Genomic DNA, 20,309 nt, shown 5'->3' with positions numbered 1-20,309 from the left:
ACTGCAACAGTTAAGGAGACAGATTACGAGGGACTGAACTAGAATAGTAGCTCTGTAAATGGTAAGAAGGGGACAGGCATCTTGAGAGAGCAAAATTAACAAGACTAGGCAAATAACTGGCTATGCATGGTAGTAACTGTGGATGAGTTCTTCACTTAGTAATTTGTCATCTTACAAACATTTCTGAGATACCACAGAATACAATGAATGCTTGTGGAGTAACTACAGAGAAACTTCACTTTAACTACACTCACTTAAGTTCCAATTTGTAAATCTGACAAAATGTGGCAATCACAAGATCAAACAAATCTTTTATTTTGAGTCAGAGCCAGGACTGCAGTATGTCAACACTTCTTATTAGATGAAGAAATTAGATGAACTTCTTTAACTTAATTTATTACGGTCAATTTATGTTTAAGGTTTATCAAGTAACACACCACTTAATTTTAAGGGATACCAATACTTTATTGTTTAATAATAATCATGAATAATTAGTATTTTCTAAGCTACCTAAGAAAGCACTTCCACATAGGTCTTCCAAGCATGACATCTTCCTAAATAACTAAATAACAGTTTGGATGGTATAACTGCTTTCATTATTCCCCGTAGTAAATATAAACAGTCAATGAAAGTATACGTGTGTGTTTACACATGTGTGTATGTCCATCCAAAAGAATATGTATACTAACTATTAATTTGGAAAATTTCCTGTACATGTGCTATACTGATAAAGGCAAAAGGTTGCTTCATGAAAGTGCTGAATCTATTACATACTGGCACAAAAGGATATATGGGAACACAACTCTGAAATTATAGCAAATATAAAAGAAAAATTTGATTCAATATGCGAATATTCACTTTGCATACTCTCCCAGAACACTTTTAACACATAAAGAAACTACAAATTCAACTCGAAGACATAAAAAAAGCATAAGTTAGCAATTGTAGTACCTCTCATAGATCGTTTTTAATGTCATTTGATCTGGAACGCCTTCAGTTTCCTCCAGATACAGTATGAGCCATGAAGTTCGGTAGGGCCATTGTTCTGTAATGTTGATCCAGCTAGCAAGCCTATCCCAATTGAAACTAATTTGATTGGCTCTCAATAATCGTCCTATAGAGTATGAAAAGAAAACGTTTTATAAGTTAACATAAGTAAAAGCAAAAAAAATCAGCAAACTGTCCAAGTAACTTTGCTCTAAACAAAGTGAAACGCCAAGCATGTCAAATGATGATTTTATATTTTGTGATCATCTGAGTTGTTGTGAATTTTCTAGTTTTTTAAGCAATAACTTGATTATAGTTTTTAGGATAATGATTTTTTGGGGTATTTTACACATATACACAATGAAAACCAAGATCTCATAAACCTACCTGAAAAGAGTGTTTCTATGTTTATTCCAGAACTGTAATATCTTAAACTATCCTAAAGATTATATGTATCTTGCTGTACATTTCAGGAATTCTAATACTACCTACTTTAGATATGATTCATATATGGCCCTCTGTAGCAAGTTATTCAGCAAGTCAAAGTATAGACTGGCTTTATGAAAATAGGTTATGCTGGTTAATAAAGTCATTCAGATTACATAAATCTCTAAGATGCTTTAGAGCCAGGGACTCATGATTGTAGTCCTAGCCTAAAAAAACAAACAGGTAAGATCCTGAAAACATTTAAACAAAACCAGAACAGTGATAATGAAATTCATGGATATTATGCAGAGAATTTAAAGGATTTAAGTATATTACTGCTCTATCACTTAGAAATGAAAAGAACTAGGAAAAAAGTGTACAGGCTCATAAATGTGGCCCAGCACTCTATACAATGCGACACCTAGCTAGCCTGCCTATCTTTCCAAGCAGATACACATTACTCTCCATAAGATGCCTGATTACTCAGGCAATCTACTTAATTGGCCTGCTTCCAGTTCCCTGTACACAGAATTCCTTCTTGCCTTCATGTTTATAAGACTGCCCCTCACCCTGGAATGTTCTCCTCTTCCCCTTCACTGCTTGAGAATTCAGCTCTCTTCCAGGATCAGCTCCAACACTACTGACTTCTAAAAGGCCTTTCCTGATTACCCTTTATGTTAGTTCCAGCCCTTCTCCTTTTCCTCCCCAAAAAATCATTTGTTTTTATTTCACATGTACATTATGTTTATTTATCTGTGAACATAAAACACTCTTTCCTCGAGTAAAATAAATGCTCCTTGACACAAGAACTGTCTCCCCTTTTCTGTTTGTATCCTCAGGGTCTAGCTCATTGGTTGGGGCATGACAGGCACTTAAAAAATCTGTGTGATTATCTTCTATAAAATTCAAACTCTTTTCTTTCAATGAATGAGATAATTACTATAAAAACTAGTTCTGTAAATATTAAATCCCTACACTAATGTGATTGTTACTATGGTAAATTATATAAAAACAAAACTTTATATAAAATTTAATCTGAGTTCAAAATCAGATTTTTCCCCTATCATAAGAAAAATCTCTAGAAAGTCCTACTCTAATGACTCATCATGGAATGGAAATTTCCCTGTGTTCTTGATATTTATGACAAGAGCACAGAGTCTCTAGTGGGTCCTAAAATGCTAGAAAGGCTTTGAGTATGGTAACTGTAACAGATTTTTTTCTAAGGATCAAATTAAATGAGTAGGAATTCCACACCACACTTCGGGTGGAACTCTTTGGTGGTCACAGTAACCCGTGATGCATCTCCAATCCACTCCTGCAGGGATAATCACAAAGTGATACAAAAGGGTGATAAAGGGAACCAAGATTCACGTTGTTTGAAAACTATTTATATACATTAATTTAAATGTTGATATTCTACATGTGAAATCCTTAGCCAGTGACCAATCAGTCAACAAGCTAATTCAGCACCTATTATGTTGCATGCATGCACTGTGCTAAGCATGTGGTATACAAGGACAGAAAAGAAACAGTCCCTGCTTTCAAAGAAATTTTAATTTATCCACAGAGACAATACTTTTATGTATATAAGCGATACAACGTAAATGTTAGGGGTCATTTGGGAGGGAGAGAGAAACATTAGTGGATCATTGAGAGGACATATCCCTGGAGGAACTGAATCATGTTAATCTTAATTAACATACATAAATAAAAACAGAAGGCAAAAAAGCACATTACAACTAAATGAAACAATGAATCACTGATTCTTTGGGGAAGTTTATTTTATAATGTGTTCAAAGACAACAAGAATCACCATTTCATGAGACATTTGGTCACCTTGTGCTGCAGCAGTCATAAGTAAGTATTTGCAAAACCATTAGATAGTTCCTATTCCTGATATCAGTATAATGTTAAAAGAAACTGAGGAAAGCCCATAGCATGAGGAGCGAACCCTGAGGTGAATCTGACTTAAAGAACGAAAAAAAAAACATTCAGAATGAGCAAAAATGAATTTTGATCTATAGGATTGGAGAGAATTTCAATGAGATGAAAGATCCATTCGAGCTTTCAAACGTTTGATTATCAACATATTTTGTAACAGCCCAAACATAAGCTGAATTTTAGTTGTGTGGCTTCTTGTTATTTCATTAAGCATTAGTTGCATTATAGAATGAGGTTTTAAAGAAGTAACAAATGGTTTAAAAATAGCTTCTACTGCATTCTTAGTAATGTAAATCTTATAAGCACACTATACTGTGTTACTTTAACTTGTTTCTGAAAATGTCATTTATTACTGTCAAAGATTATTTCCTATACTAAAGAAAACAAGAGTAAAAGACTTACCTGTCACAGAAACAATATTAAGTAGTCTTCTCATAGTCTGAGGACTGATGTCACTGAACCAGTCTTCTGTTACTAATAGCTTTGTAAGATCAAAAGACATCTGACGTGTAATGCTCCGCTGCATCTGTCTTCTTCGGTAAGTATCCTAAAAACAACACAGTACAAACGAGAATTCATTTATATGACAAGACTGAGAATCTAGCAACTTGAAAAAGAAAACAGTGAAAGTGAATAGTGAGAGGGGCTGGACCCATCCTTTCACTGGTGTAAGAAATTTCTTACACCACTTTCTTTCAGATGAGGAAACTCCGGAAAAATGCCAAGTTGACACCTTTTATACAACTTATAGCCTTACAGAGTTGCCTCGAGCAGAGAGCAGTTGTGATTTGTCCAGGGATAAAACAGACAATACATGTCAGAGGCAAGACTTGAACTTGTACCCTCCGACCTTCAAGGCTGGCTCTCTCCACTATGCTATGGTGTCTGCCTCTCAAAAGAAGAAAACATTCTCATCAATACTATGCTACCACAAAAATTCAGATTCTCAACAAAAAACAGAGAATGATCAATCTACTCCATCAAATTTCATGACTTAGCTGCCTATAGTTTCAAATACAGATGTGACTTAATTTATGGAGCTATGTTAATACAATAAGTATTAATCTTGTAAAGAGACATGACTTATGACCACTGAAGAAGCTCACTCTTTAAAGACACAATAATTACTACCTGGTTTGTACAAGTTTTGAAGTTGAGATTTTCCCTTTAAATGTAATTAATATTTATCATGCATCCACTATTTGGTTTTGCCTAAAAGAGGGTACATTGTAGCTAATTCCACTCACTCTGAGTTTATATAATGCCTTATCCTAATTGCTCAAGGCACTTTTTCTCAGGGCCAGATATCAGTCATTTACCACAATAGGATCACAGGATCAAAGAATCATATTCAAACCTGGGAGAGAGCTTAGAGATCATCTAGTCCAATCTCTCCATTTTAGAGATGGTAAAATTGAGGCCTAGAGAATGTAAGCGATTTGGCCCAGGTCATATAGGTAGTAAGCAGAAGAGGCAGAATTCAAACCTAGGTCCTCTGATTCCACATCGTGAGCTCATTCTACTACCCTACACTGCCTCTCACCAGTAGTAAACATCTGTCCAATATCAAGCAGTAAGTTAGTGCCAGACCTAAAACAAGAATCAGTTCTGGAAAGGAGGGAAGGAAAAAGCATTTATACAGTACCTTATATGTTCTAGACACTATGCTAAACACTTTTTTATAAATATCCTTACAACAACTCTGGGAGATCGGTACTATTATTATCCCTATTTTACAATTAAGGAAACTGAAGCAAAGGTTAAATGGCTTGCCCAGGGTCACACAGCTACTAAGTGTCTGAAGCTGCATCTGAACTCAGGTCTTCCTGAAACTGGATTTGGGGGGAGGGAGCACAGAATGTAAGCAAAGCATCAGTTGCTAATTTAATGGTAACACAACTTTCCTACTCATTCTGTCTATGCCAAATTCCACTCTCTGATGCTGAACAAGTGATAGTCTCAGAACTCACCTATAAGGTAAGCTGTTTCATGACACTATCTTGATCTGAAGCAGACACTGAAAGGGGCTTTGGAGAATGAAGAACAGTGTGTGCAATCAAGATCCTAGGACTTGTTTTGTTACACTTATTCAGAGCCTGAAATTACTACAAGATGCTATAGGTAAGCTAGACATTTCCATCTTAAAGAACTATGAGAAACGTTCCATTGCTTGACTTGCTGCAAACACATTCTATCAATGATCCTGAAATGTTACAACTACACCTACCTCGATCTTGAAATTCCCTTTGACTTCCAACTCTTTACTACCTTTTATCTTTCATCTTCTCAAAACTGTGTGAAAAGACAACAAACTGCTCAGCTTCATTTAAGGTGAATGAAGACAGATATGGCTTCCATCACGTATCTGTAGTCTAAGTTCTTCCCTAGAAGCTGTAACAATTAAAGACTGCCTTGGCCACTGAATAAATCCTACAACAAGCACTGCTGATTGAAGGATTTGGCAAAAGTCATCCATTTCAAGTGGTAAAGAGGGCGGAAAGGTCTAGCAATATACAGAAAGGGAGAAAAAACCTCGTAGGCTTCAGATAAAGGAGGTAAATTGGTAGGCAGGAAAAAGCAGAAGAGTCTCTGCACAAACAATCCTTATTTCTCATTCCTTACATTTGTTTTACTTTTTCCTCACAGTAGATTCTTTTGAGTAAACCTGGACATGGGTTAAGTGAAGAAAGTTACAAAGGAGCAAGATGGGGCACATCTAAGTATACAGTAGATTTGAGTTACTATGGCTCTACATTTAGACAGTCCCTGAAAGCCCACCTGAAGCTGCTGCAAGGAAATCCAATGATAAATTTCATTTGAAAAGTAATAAATCGATAGCTATAAAAGATTTTAATAACACATTTTACCTTTCTTTCAAATGTATTATAACACAGAAGTCTGACTGAAAACAAGCATCTTACCCTTCTGTTGAGGGCTGTCTTGCTGCCAAGTTTGGTCATTTCCCCAAGGCTGTTCTGTGAAACTCTTCTGTCAGCATCTTCATGTAATCCTTAAAATAAGACAATTTACACACTGAAATACTTCTGTGTTACTTTAAGAAGCACAACTCTCCAAAGTATTATTAAGTTAAAAGTATTCTCTTCCAAAGCAAATCTAATTTTTAACTATTCTAAGAACTTCAATAGTTTAGCAGTTTGGTTTTTACCTGTGCTATCAGAACATACAACTTCTCCATTTGGAGTGGCAGTTACGAGAAATTTTCTTGCGCTGCTTAATCCACGACTATTAAGGAAAACAGGCAAATGAACTATATTGCGCATATAGTCATGACCATTTATATTTGAATCACGAAGTACACTATTGAGGTTCTGGTTAATTGCCTTTATGATAATGTGTGGATCACTTGCAAAAATAGCAATGAATGGACCTTTTGAAAACAGAACTCGGACCTGTAACATAAGAGAAGTTTACATACATATATATCTTCACATATATATATATATATATTCACATATATAGTCACACATATACACCTAAATTTCATATAAATTAATTTAATGAGAAACACTATATTGAGCAACAATCAGTGCTATGAAATGCAATAGGAGACATCATCCACTTCTCTCAAGAGCTTACAATCTCTGTATGAGACAAATGAAATGTGTCCTTTTTGAGGCAGCTAGATCTCTGAGCGTGGAGGTCAAGAATACCTGAGTTTAATTATGACCTCAAACGCTGGATGTGTGACCCTGGACAAATCACTTATCTTCTCTCTACCACGGTTTCCTCAATTGAATAGCACCTACCTTCCAGGATTGTTATGAGGATCAAATAATATCTGTAAAAAGTTCAGCATAGTGGCTGGCACATAGAAGGTGATCTCTCTCTCTCTCTCTCCTTCCCTCCTTCCCTCCCTCCCTCCCTTCATCTTTTCTTTCCTTGAGATCTCTAAAATGCTATTGATGGTAACAGAAGCAAGATAAATATCTTCAAGAAGTAGTGCAATGAAAAAAAAGCATTGGTTTTCAGAAGTCTAAAGACCCAAATCCAACCCCCAATTCGGATATTTATTAGTAGTGTGACTAGTGGCAATTTACTTTATGTTTCTGAGCCTCAGTTGCTTGATCTGTAAAATGAAGATAACATTGCTTGCATTACCTACACTCTAAACTTATTGTGAAGTGCTTTGCAAACCTTAAAGTGATCTTTTGTTACACATTTAATATTTGTTTTGTGCTGCCCCTAGACCTAGAATAAATACATTATTCTACCTTTTTCATCTTTCGAAACTCACTCATTCTCCAAGGTCAGCAGATACTGCTTTGTTTATAAAGTTTTCCTTGACACCAACCAAATATTTCATGGTATTTTTTTCTTTTACATCTCTCCAAACTCTTATCAAATGATCCTTTACATTATAATTATTTTTACTGTTTGAGTTTAACAAAATTCATTGGTATTTTAGGAGAGACACTCATCTTCTCATTCAATTTTCTCTCCCATTTTAAGACTGTTATTTCATTTGAATCAGGAAAATACTCAGAAGAATTCGTACTTTAAATCAGGCAGGTGTTAACTTCAGATATATGGTCTTTATTAAATTATTATTTTGATAAGTATATTTCAATACAATTAGTTACCTTTGTAATCCTATGTATTTTATTTTACGCATTTAAAAACATTTACTGAGAAGGGGTCCATAGTTCCATAGTCTTTACCACAATGCTAAAGGAGACCACGACACAAAAAAAGATAAAGAACTCCCACTTTAAAACTAATAATAAAATGGACAAAAATGCAAAATTTGCCTAAAGCATCTAAATGTAAATTTATGTATTTTGATGTGATTAAGTGAATAAGGAAGAACTGATAGTTCTATACACATTTTCAGTTTTTTACTTGGGGCTTATTTTAAATATAGATGCAACTGGATAAAAGTATTAGAAATATATATTAAAAGTCAGCCAGCATCTTAATCGACATTTACCACTAGTAGAAAAGTCTGAAGCCATCTTCAAATTTAACATTGAAGGAATTTTCAAGAAAATATCATTTTATGGCAAAGCTTTTTAAAAGTCTAGTGCAGATTTTTCCAAATGGCTCATAATTTAAAGAATTCCATATACAATTAAAAATTTAAAAACATTTAAAAAGACATAGTGTTTCCTCCTTAATGTGCTAATAACTGTGACTAGATATGCATTCTTCCAAAAGTATTGCATTACCTTTTTATTATCTACAATTCTTTGAAACTAATCATATGAAACTACTAAATTAGCACATGCTTTGAAATCTGCATATAAAGCATGAATTATCTCTAATTTCAAACTTTCGTTTATTAATATAACAATTTTAAAAGTAACATCTATAATTATTTTAAGCAATTCTTAAAAAAATAAAGTTGTTTAACATCACATCTACCCCACAGCCCAATCAATCTCAAAACATAACATTTAGTCATCATCTTGGTCATGGACATTTCCAAAGTTTTTCACATTTTGTGCCCAAAGAAAAGAGTTATCAGAATGCTTTTCTTTGTTCGAGGTTAAGTCCTGCTGATAGAGATGTATCACTCTAAATACTCTTATTTTGCATCTTTCCTTCTGGTGGTGCATGTTTTCTGATTCACTATAGTCATCTTCAGTATGAACTGCTTTGATTGAAAAAGTTTTAGGAGTAAGAGTTGAACTAATTTCTTTAGGCTTACTTGCCTTTAGTGTAATGGATATGACTGGTACATTTTTTGTCAACCCACTGAATACTGATCACTTCTCTCCACTGTGATTCAAATTTCTCAAGTGTTTTTTGGGGGGTTGGGGGGAGTGAGTAAGGGACAGTCCTTCAAGTACACCAGAGATTCCCCACTTCTCCTCTTCCACTTTCCCATACACACATTGCTCTATGATTTGGTCCCTCCATAATTATTTCTATAGCCTTTTTCTCAATTAGACTGACGACAGGCACCATTTGTTACTCATCATTATGGTCCACAGTGGGGCACTTTATGCTACTACTTAGAAGTATACCTCATGTGGCCTATTTATTAACAGCACTTAGGGTTCCCCACTACCACCTCGAATTCTGTCCACAAGCATCCATAGTGACTCACAGAAACCCCTAAAGAAAGATCTTCGCCCTTTCTATCATGCATTCTCATTAGACTTAAAATATAAGTTATAAGATTAGAAAAGAACTTAGAGGAGGCCATCTGGTCTAACAGCTTCATTTTACAGACAAGAGAACTGAACTAAGAGGTTAAATGATTGGTCCAAGGTCACAGAGTTACTGAACAGCAGAGCCAAAACTCAATTTTGTATCCCCCTGACTCCAAATTCATTGCTCTTTACCATATTGCTTTTTCAGCTGTCATACCTTCATGTTTCCATATGAGAAATGCTATCTTATATTACTACAGATAAATCAAAACCATGAAAAGAGTTGAAAATTACTTTTAAAAAAGAATATTAATGAAAAAGGACACATACTATACCCCATGGCATCTACTTAATACAAAACTCTCAAATTTACTTCAATTAAAATAATATCAAATTTGGCCTCTATAGTCAACCACCAAATATATAAAATTCTTTGAGTAAGTTAAAATGACTGAAAACATACTGTGTCTAGCATCTGTAGGACTTTGTCTTGCTCACAAGCATCCAGCCCATCAATGATGACCACTAGTCTCGTCTGATTCTGTGTGAAGCTGTCTATGGTTTTTGCCTTTCTAGCCATCAATTCCACTTCACATTTCAGAACCTGCTCAAAAGAAAACATTTAAGTTATAAGGAAATATTTCATAAAAGAAAGTTGTTTTTTATTTTAATATTAATGCAAAATAATCCAGTAAAACAAATACAGATTCAAGAGTCTAGAATCCAAGCTTCAAATTCTGGCTTCACTCATGATATTACATTCCTTTAAACAAGTTACTTAGAGGGTGGAGTCAAGATGGCAGAGTGGGATTTTTGCCTACCTCTATCAACACATCTCCACAACAACTTAGAAAACATGCCAGACTGACAGAAAACCAAGAAAAAGTCACAATCAGTCATTTTTCCAGCTCAGGGCAACTTAGGAAAATAAACGGAAAAGTCTACAAATGCTAATATAGAGGCTGGTCAGGAGTACAGGGTTGGTGATAGTGGCAGTGAGACAGGAGCTAGCACTGGGGCAGACTCCCAGAGGACTTCTTAATTAGTGCTGGGAGCATGAGCCATCTGGCAGCTCTGTCACTCAATGCCCAGTTCTAGGTCACAGATCCAAGAATGCAGAGCAACAGCTGTTACCAAGCAAAGGGCCCTAGATGAATAATGAGCACAAATTCCAGAAACTGAGCTTGTGTGGCTCTGAGCCTACAATCAACGAAATGACTCAGTTCTAACTTTTAGACCAGAACAAAGACTGGAAAAACGAGGGCAGGAGACTAAGATCAAAGGGCAGCCAGCAGCTCAGTCTCTCTGAAACTGCAGAACCTCACAGTAGGCTAACAGTGACTGAGTCCAGCTACACACTACCGAAACTCAACCACATATAAGTCAAGAAACCCAAACCGGGGTCAGGAACTTCCAGAGCTCAGACCAGGAGGGCTGTGAACAGAACTCTCCTTGGATCCCATCACTTTAGAAGCACCAAAAGCTTGCAGGTTCCCCCAGATTGAGCTGTGAAAGTGACAAACTCAGGTCAGATATCTTATATCCTGCCAGAAACAAGGAGAGCCCAACACTAACATAAAGTCCAAAGTGAAGAAGTTGGCTAGAAGAAAGAGCAAACAAACAAAAAAAGAAGCTGGCCAAAATAGTTACTATGGTCACAGGGAAACTCAAGACCCAACACAGAAGGAAAAAGTGACTTGAAAATATCTACAAGCAAAGCCTCAAGAAAAAAATGCAGATTGGACATTAGCCCAAAAAGAATGCCTAGAAGTGTTTAAAGTAAGAGCTTTAAAAAAGTGATTTAAAAAACTAAATAAGAAAGGTAGAGGAAAAAATGGGAAAAGAAATAAGAGCTAACCAAGAAAGTTATGAAAAGAGAATTAACAGCTTGATAAAATAGGTACAAAACCTTACTGCAGAAAATAACACCTTAAAAATTAGAACTGGCCAAATGGAATTTAATGACTCCATGAGATATCAAGAAATAACAAAACAAAGTAAAAGACTCAAAAAAGTAGAAGAAAAGATGAAATATCTGATAGGAAAACAACTTACCTGGAAAACTGATCAAAGAGAGATCATTTACACATTATTGGTCTATCTATGATCAAGGTACTAGGAATTAAAAAATTCACCACTGGAAGGGAGCTTAGACATCACGATCTAGTGCTTTCATTTTACAAGTAAGAAAACTAAGGCTCAGAGAATCTCACTACTAATAAAGAACAGACTAGAACTTGAATCCAGGTCTCCAAACTACCAATACTTTTTCTATTATGCCATTCTGCCTTGCCTCAGCTTCCCTGGGCAGAGCTAATATCTATTCCTTTTTTCTGCTCTAAAGGAAATAATTACTGTTTATGGAAAGCCCTGAAAATCCCTTTGAAGTCCTTAGAAATGATAGTTTCTTGCCTTAAAAAGATATTATCGTTTGCATTTCATCTCAAAAATTAACCCGTCAAATCAACCAATAGTAATTTATCAATCACCTTCTACATGCCAAACACTATATTAGGCACTAGGAATACATACACACATACACACACACACCCATAAAAATGAAATAATCTCTGCCCTCAAGGAACTTACATTCTAACAAGAGAGAACCGTACGGATTAGTATGTACAAAAGAAACACAAGGTAATTGGGAGGAAGGGAAACAATAGAAACTAGAAGCATAAGGAAAGGCCTCACGTAAGAAGTGAGGTCTGAGCTGAGCTTCAAAGAAAGTATAAATTCTCAAGGGCAGAGATGAAAAGAGAGTACATTCTAGGACATGGGCAACAATCAAAACAAAGTCACGTAGATGGAAATAAACTGTTGTACGTGAGAAACAGCAAGACTAAAGGAATGTATATTAAGGCTGTAGAGGTCAGTTGAGGACAGCTAGTGAATGACTTTAAATACCAAAAAGGGAATAATTTGTATTGATCCTAGAAGTAATAAGGAGTTACTGGAGTGAGTGACATGGTCAGACCTGTGCAGAAGACAGATCTGAGATGGAGAGACCAATTAGAAAGCTACTGTAATAGTTCAGGAAAAGCTGTAACAAGAGCCTGAACTAGTGTGGTGGCCATGTAAGTGGAGAGAAAGAAACAAATGCAAGAGATGTTGTAAAGGAAGAATTGATGAGACCTGACAAGTAAGTAGATATGTGGACAGTAAGCAAATGAGTATTAGAGGATGACTCCAAGGAAGTGAATCTTCATGACTGGGAGAACACTGGTGACCTCAACAGAAAAAGGTAAATTCACTTGATGGAGGTTAATGAATATTGTTTTGAACACTGAGTTTGAGATATCTATACAGCATCCAATTCAAAAGGTCCAGAAGCCAGTTGGTAATGTGGGACTGAAGCTAAACAGAGGGGATATAGAATAGCATATGTAGAAAGATACACACACACACACACACACACACACACATTACAGCAGGATACGTATTCATCAATCACCAAGGGTTTACAAAGCACTTACCAGGTGCCAGGCACCATTCTAGACAGTAAGGAAACAATGACAAAAATTAAACAGTTCCTGTCCTCAAGAAGATCACATTTTATCAAAGAAGACAACATGAATTTACAAAGATGTACCCAGTAAATTGAGGGGAAAGAACAAAACAAGCAGCTAATGAAATCAGGAAAAGTTTCACGTAGACAGCAGCCAACAACAGTTATCAGTGTAGAGATAACAATTAATCTGAGTGGATAAGGGATGCCAAGAGAAGGCTTTCGAGTGTACCCACAGTTAGGGAATGTACTTGAATTTAATTCCAAATGAAATTAAAACTAAAATTTTTAAAGATCACAATGTTTTAAACAAAGCTCAATGCTTATAATCCTAGGAAATTCATGAGCTAGAGCTTTTGTTATAAATATTTCAATGTTTACTTACCTTCATGAAACCTTCACTTTTCAACTTATGCAGTTTGGTGGCAGCTTTATGGAGACGTTTACGCTGAGAATTTAGGATAGAGTCTAGTACTTTCCACCAAGTACGACAGTTTAAGATGAAGGCCAAACCAACAATAGAGGCAATTGATATAAGAATAGCATTCACTGTCATATGTTTTTGGTCAACTCTAAAGATAGCAAGGAGAGTGATTCCAGCAATAATACACCCCAAGATGAAAATGAAGATGACAAAAGATGGGAGGCAGCAAGTTTTCTTCCACTTTTTTTTTCCTGTAACACATAAAAAGAGTTTTGGCCATTATTGATGCTTTTACTGTCTAGATAGCTTAATTCAACAGTCAAAGTACAATATAAAATTATTAGGATACAAGATAACATACTGTGAGGAATTTAAAATACGTAAAAAGAAATAAACAAAACTATTATGCTAAAATACACAAAAAGAGAAATATAAAAGTTCTACCCTGTGTATCTTCAGTCTTGAATACTCGAAAAAGTCTTGTGGCTAAGAAACCAAATTCCCTTTCACAAGCATCAGAAAGAGTTGCAATCATCTCAGCCAATGAAGTTTCTCCACCCACACTAGAGAGTCTATTGTAATCTGTAAATAAAAATCTTTTTAAAAAAAGAAAAATATATTTCATTATTTGAATAAACCAAAAACAAAAACTCATACAATGACTAAGTCTGACAATGCATTCAGATTCTGTCCTCTCTGCTTAGACAAAGAAGTTGTGCATTACTGGTTGTTCTTCAGGAACAGATTGGTTATAATACTTAAGTAGAGTTACTTTTATTTTTATTATTCTTTTCAAGTGCATTATTAGGGGAATTGTGTTTATTGTTCTTCTGGTTCTCTTTATTTTACTTTGCATCAGATCCAAACAAATATTCCAAAGTTTCTCTGAATTCCTCATATTCAGCCACTAATCAATAAACATTTATTAAGCACCTACTATTATGTGCCAGGCACTGTGCTAAGTGCTCGGGATACAAAGAAAGGCAAAAAAGACAGTCTCTATTCTCAAGGAGTTCAAAGTCTAATGGAAGATACAACATTCAAACAACTATGTGCAAGCTAGATAGCTGGCTAGAGAGATAGAAAGAAAACCAGGTAGATCTACACACACAAGATAGAAAGAAAACCAGGTAGATCTATACACACACACACACACACACACACACACACACAGACAGTATAAATTGGATATAATCAACAGCGGGAAAGCACTTGAATTAAGACTGATCAAGAAAGAATTCCTGAAGAAAGCAGAATTTTAGTTGTGTCTTGAATCCAAGAGGCACACAGATATTAGAAGGGAGAACACGGCAGGAAATTCATTTCTTAGTGCACAAGAATGTTCCATACATTCATGTACTATAGTTCGGTCATTTCACTAATTAACAGGCACCTACTCTGTTTTTGGACACAAAGAAATGCTATAAATGTTTTATCATATATTGGAGGTTTATTTCTGTTTTTTAAATTTCCCTATAGTAAGATGAGGAATGTGATCACTGTATCAAAGGATATGAACAGTAGAATATCTTTTTCCACATAATTTCTATTTGATCAACACTATGATGAGCCCCAGTACAATCTGCCTATTATCACTCCTCTACACAGCCCCTTTCATTCCCTCAGTTTCAGTGTATCCAAGAATCTGAGACCAGAATCTGAGACACAACTAAGACATGTTTCCATATGAAATAGTAGGTGTATCTTTCTTCAGTTCTTTATGTAATCAAAGTGGAATGAGTTGTCTTGGCAGAGGGAGGGGAAGGAGGGTTGAGAGGTGAGCTCTATTCATTGGTTATCTTCAAGCAAAGGCTACGTAATCACTGGTTTGCTCATCTTGCAGTAAATATTCCATTTCTGGCATGAGTTGTTGGCCTGGATATGATCCTAAGTAGTCATCCTGCCAATCAGGGAAACCCATTCTGCTACCTCCTGAAGCCTCTCATTCTGCCTTCAGATAGCTAATGATGGCAAATATGTTTTTCCTGATATCAAGGCTGAATTTGCCTTTTTGCAACCTTCCCCTATTGTTCTTTGATATATGCTCTAAAGCCAAAAGGAACAAGATAAAAATTCATAGTAAATAATACTTTCAAATTGCAAAATAAATTTAAGAAAATAAAATGAATTCTAAATAAAATTACTCATAATCTAGTTTCTGTTACAAGTGTAGCTGATTTTCTGAGAAGACTAAGGCATCTTTGCCTCTGAGTTTCCATATCCAAAATACAATTATGAATATAAAATCTTTATCAACTTACTATTAAGCTTAATTGGGAAATGTTTACAAATAAAAAAAAAACATTAAATCTTTCTTTTTTTTTAACATTAAATCTTTCATGGCGACAAATTAAGAGATTTAGCTACTAAACCACCAAAGAAAACTTTTTAAATTATACATTCCATAGAATTTTGTACATACTAAAAAATTAACATATCCAGAAGATAATTTTTTCCTTAATCCATTAAATTTTTACTTTTGACTGAACGCAGCACAGTATTTCAAAGGAAGAAATGAGAAACAAAAATTATTCAGCTCACCTGACGGGTAAAGCTTTTGTAGTTTGCTCTGGCAGTTCAGGGGGGTTTACGAACATCAGTTTGAGGAGGAGTTCCAAGTAGCCAATATGTCTTGCCAACCTAGTGCTTACCACCCAGGCCCAATTCCAACTTTCCCCTTCCCTTCGACCACCAAAGTAAATTACAGCTGAAATGTAAAAATAAACCCAATGAAATCATTTTAGGTAATCACTTTCATATTCATTTCCCTAAGGAATAAAATTCAAGTAGTCAGGTTTCATTCGACTCACAAGTGAATTATGTACTACATTAGTTTTAAATTTAATGCCAACTTCCCTATACTAAATGCTATAATCCTGAGGCATCCAATTATACTACCCACCACCCACCTCTCACTGGTGTACATTTATGGTCTATAGACACATTTAATGTTTGCCTAAGGAAAACATGATTAGAAAAACAAATCTATGGTTCACATAGTAGTAGAATACACAAATAGTTCTTTTCTTACAAATGAAGACAACACTCAGAAGAGGGATTAGGGATTATTTTTATCTCCCTTGTTTCAGGAAAAATGCAGTGATAGCCAGTGCTCCCCTAAACTAGAGGAGTTATTCAATTCTGCAACTAGAAAAATATAACAATATAATTTTATTTAAATAAAGTCTAATGGAAGCAATATAAAACTAAGAGACTTTCTTATAATAATGCTTATGTCTGGTAAAAGAAATTTTACATAGATTTTGTAAGACACTGAAACCAATTAGAATATAGCTTTTTTTCTGAGCCAATTAGTATGGTAAAAAGAATTAGTAGGCAAGTGTACGTAATTTATGGTTAAACTTTTCCACTCATATTATTATACGTTATACTTCCAGCAATAGTAATTTTAACTTTCAATGAAAAAAAAAATCAAAATGTCAATCATATTAAGTAAAACAATGAAGTCTGACATGTTTTTCAATGAATGAAAAGAATAAAAGCAAAGACTTACTAAAGAATATATACAGAAGTGCCAAGAAGCTTAATGCCACTGCTATTCCAAGTTTCAGGTCCACAGTAAAAGCAAGCAATAAACCCAACCCTCCACAAAGCAACAGTGTGAGAAATACTATAAGCCATGAGAACTGGAAAAGAGGTTCAATTTGTTGTCCAGCAAAAGTCTTCATTTCATCTGAAAGAGAAATAGGGTAAAATTCTTAAGAACAGAAATGCACAGATACAAAATCATTTTAAGTTCTAATATTTTCAAAATATCTATAAAACATTTTGAAAAAAATCAGAATAAAAGCATTTTAAGTAATTTTTGCTGTCTCATTCGACATAAAATTTTTCATTTTTCAAGCAATTTACAACAAAACAATTTGCTTATAAAAACTCGTGGTGTGATAACTTTTTGAAAACACACCTTGAAAGCAGGTGTAAATCTACCAATTAGGTCAACTACTTCATTTTCCAATTTTTTTTTGAAACTGATAGATTTCCCACTTTTCCAACGTGCATACACAATTCCATACAAGCACCCTTGCCTATTTCATAATCAAGTATGTCTCCATCTGTCTCAATAGGAGATAAATGTGATCAAGATTGTCTGATCCACTTCTGGTTGCAGAGGTAAAGCATTATTTGTCATTTTTACCTGCCTAATGAAGATATCTGATGAGCAAATCAAGGACATTTGGGGGCAATGAATGTTGAATATTTGTTAGTTAACTTACTTTACTTACTGAGGAGAGATGATTAAATCTTAGAATTTCAGGATGATCTGACTGGTTCAGGCTATTTATTGTATGAGAGCTGTGCATGTACCAAAAAACAGAGACTTAAGAGCAAACTGGAAAATCAGGGAAGGGAAGGATAGGAATACCATGTACATTAGTTGCAAATGCTCTCACTCACACATACAACTGCATAGCGTTTCCCTGGCCATGGCAATGAGATAATAGTGATGGGACCTCTTAACCAAGTGGTTGCAGAAGCCAATGGAGCCATATTACAAAATATCCTAAATAGAGGGGTTCTTGGGTTTAGCTGTAGAGAGGCAGGGACCTGACCTCTCAGACTGAGGAATGGTATTTTGTTATTGTGAGGGAATCTATGTCATCAGATAGAGTTTCAGATTTCAAGCCTTCTGGAGGAATATCAAGAGTTCTTAGACTGAGGATCACACATCTGGCCCTACAGCTAAAGGACTGAACCCTGATATAGAGAAGCAAAAACCTGGACTTTGACATCTGCTACTACCACAAATTATTCTACTTATACAATTCAGATGGGAAAGAGGTTGCTTCTTTAAGAAACCTAGGTTCACTTCCTTCTAGGGAAAAGTTCAAGTTCTTGGGACCATATAGCTACAGGCCATTATAGATGGTTAAGGTAAAATGCAAGGGCCACCAGAATGTTGGGGTGACTCTATTACAATTCCAAATGCATTTCTCTCCTAAGGAGAGTAAACCCTTTCAGGTAGTACTGTAAGGCGAAAGGCCTATAAAAGTCCCCAGGGTGAAAAGAAATAATGGAAAGGGAAAAATAATTTTACTGACAATTTCCAGGCCACTGTGAATCTCTTACGTGCTTTTACATTTTCTGTGAAGTAAAAAAAAAGCTGTCTTGTGCCTACTATGCTTTGTTGTCTTGCACGGTTGCACACAAGTTAAGATCCTTTTAACCACACTAGTTGGTGAAGACCTAGACACAAGCTGTATTTTGAGGTTTCAAAATGAACTCTAGGTGGGGACAAAATAAGCCAAAGGCAGTCAGTCAATTAACATTTATTAAGCACTTATTATTGACAGACACACAGCACTAAATACTGGAGATACAAAAAAGGCCAAAAAAAAAAAAAGCACTCTCAGGAGATATGATTTGAGGCCAGCCCCTAGAAACTGAACTTCATCCAGGTAAGGCCAGAGCTTGAGGTGCCACAACAGGGATTATATCATGCTTTACAAAATCTTACATAAAATTCTTTTCTTTAAAAATATTTTTAATGATAATCTAAAAACTTACTACATAAGAAATTCTTAGAAATGTGCTCTTTAGATATATACATATAAAAATTAGTTCAATCACTTTACCTTCTAATTTCTTGAGCAAAAAAGATTTCCCACTTCCCCACTGGGCATACAATCCCACACAAATCGGGGGTTGCATGGTTGGTTCACTAAGAATATCAGCCAGAGCACTGCTATACAAGTCATAACCGAGCATGTCTCCATCAGCATCAGTAGGAGATAAGTGTCCTGTAAATTAAAAATATCACACAATTGTATTAAAAGATGATTTTATTCGTATCATTTGAAAGTAATATGAAATAGTATTACTTTCTTTGGATTCATATAATCAAGGAAAACAAAAAAATTACCTTTCAAATAAAGAGATGACGTAAACAGCCTTCAAAAATATTAAAAATTAAATCTAAATAAATGTATACCAAAATAAAAAAACAAATGGAAAGGCTTTTAGAACCTTTGTGCCTCAAATTGTTTTCTGGATCTATCACAAATATTCATAAATTGTGTTTAAAGCTTCCCTAATATATTTTAAAGGCCACATATGAACACTTACTTTATAATGTTCATCTTTTCCCACATTAAAACCTTGCATATTTGATATTTCACAGAATATCTATTTCAAGTATGTGACAATGTAAAAGTAGTTCAGGAACTCTTGTTCCATAGATATGATAGAGGTAGACAGGTCAATTAAATCAATGAATGCATATACTCACACACACACACAAACACATTCCTTGAAATATTTGATTACTTTATACTTTCATAAAGGAAGTGTATTTCGTTAAAGAAAAATAAACTCACTCAGACATAAAACAATACTTACTGGCTCCAAATATTTGAGTTAAAATACTTTTCTGATGGCTACAGTCAATGTTGTATGGTGTCTCTCCTGCTTTGTTTGGCCTATAAAGCAGTCGTCCATCTTTTGGATTTCTTAAAAGGAGTTCTGCTAACTTCCGGCTTCTGCCACGAATGGCAATATGGAGAGGAGTATCTCCTTTCTATAAAATCATGACAAATATTTGGGTTTTCATATATTTATACACAATCAAACCTCACAAATTCAAACTAAATGAGAAACAGCCTGAATTAGTTAAAAGTATCATTACCCTTTTCATCGACACTTAACTATTCTAAGTCACAATCTCCCCTTTAATCTCATGCCCATCTAGAATATCAGAACTGTTCCTGGTAACAAAAAACAGAAGCAGTGAAAAAAATCCAACTAGGGCCAAGTAGAGTCTTTGGGACTGTGGAGACTTTATTATTACTTTTTTTCTTTCCATTTACATTGTTTTAGTCATTATTTAGTTTGTCTCCTTGGGTCTGCTTACATTGTGCTACATCAGTTGATATGTCTTCCTGTGTTT

At 35.1% G+C, this 20,309-nt stretch overlaps 1 protein-coding gene across 5 annotated transcripts in view; it reads right to left on the bottom strand.

Moving 5' to 3' along the window:
• The window catches only part of KIDINS220 (kinase D interacting substrate 220), a 169,062-nt gene that overhangs the window by 99,013 nt on the left and 49,740 nt on the right, over nucleotides 1–20,309 (bottom strand). For all 5 annotated transcript variants that reach the window (XM_036748326.1, XM_036748325.1, XM_036748322.1 and 2 more), the window contains exons 12-22: nucleotides 19,763–19,940; nucleotides 19,000–19,164; nucleotides 16,917–17,096; nucleotides 15,944–16,109; nucleotides 13,847–13,998; nucleotides 13,364–13,653; nucleotides 9,934–10,074; nucleotides 6,521–6,764; nucleotides 6,276–6,364; nucleotides 3,757–3,901; nucleotides 952–1,114 (exon numbers count right to left, since the gene is read on the bottom strand). In XM_036748326.1, coding sequence (XP_036604221.1) covers nucleotides 952–1,114; nucleotides 3,757–3,901; nucleotides 6,276–6,364; nucleotides 6,521–6,764; nucleotides 9,934–10,074; nucleotides 13,364–13,653; nucleotides 13,847–13,998; nucleotides 15,944–16,109; nucleotides 16,917–17,096; nucleotides 19,000–19,164; nucleotides 19,763–19,940 — 1,913 coding nt within the window. The remainder of the gene's footprint in view (nucleotides 1–951; nucleotides 1,115–3,756; nucleotides 3,902–6,275; nucleotides 6,365–6,520; nucleotides 6,765–9,933; nucleotides 10,075–13,363; nucleotides 13,654–13,846; nucleotides 13,999–15,943; nucleotides 16,110–16,916; nucleotides 17,097–18,999; nucleotides 19,165–19,762; nucleotides 19,941–20,309) is intronic.

The sequence above is a fragment of the Trichosurus vulpecula genome, chromosome 3 (genome assembly GCF_011100635.1).
Source record: "Trichosurus vulpecula isolate mTriVul1 chromosome 3, mTriVul1.pri, whole genome shotgun sequence".
Taxonomy (NCBI): Eukaryota; Metazoa; Chordata; class Mammalia; order Diprotodontia; family Phalangeridae; genus Trichosurus; species Trichosurus vulpecula.
Note: the sequence above shows the minus strand (reverse complement) of the source record. Positions and strands in the feature narration are given on the sequence as shown.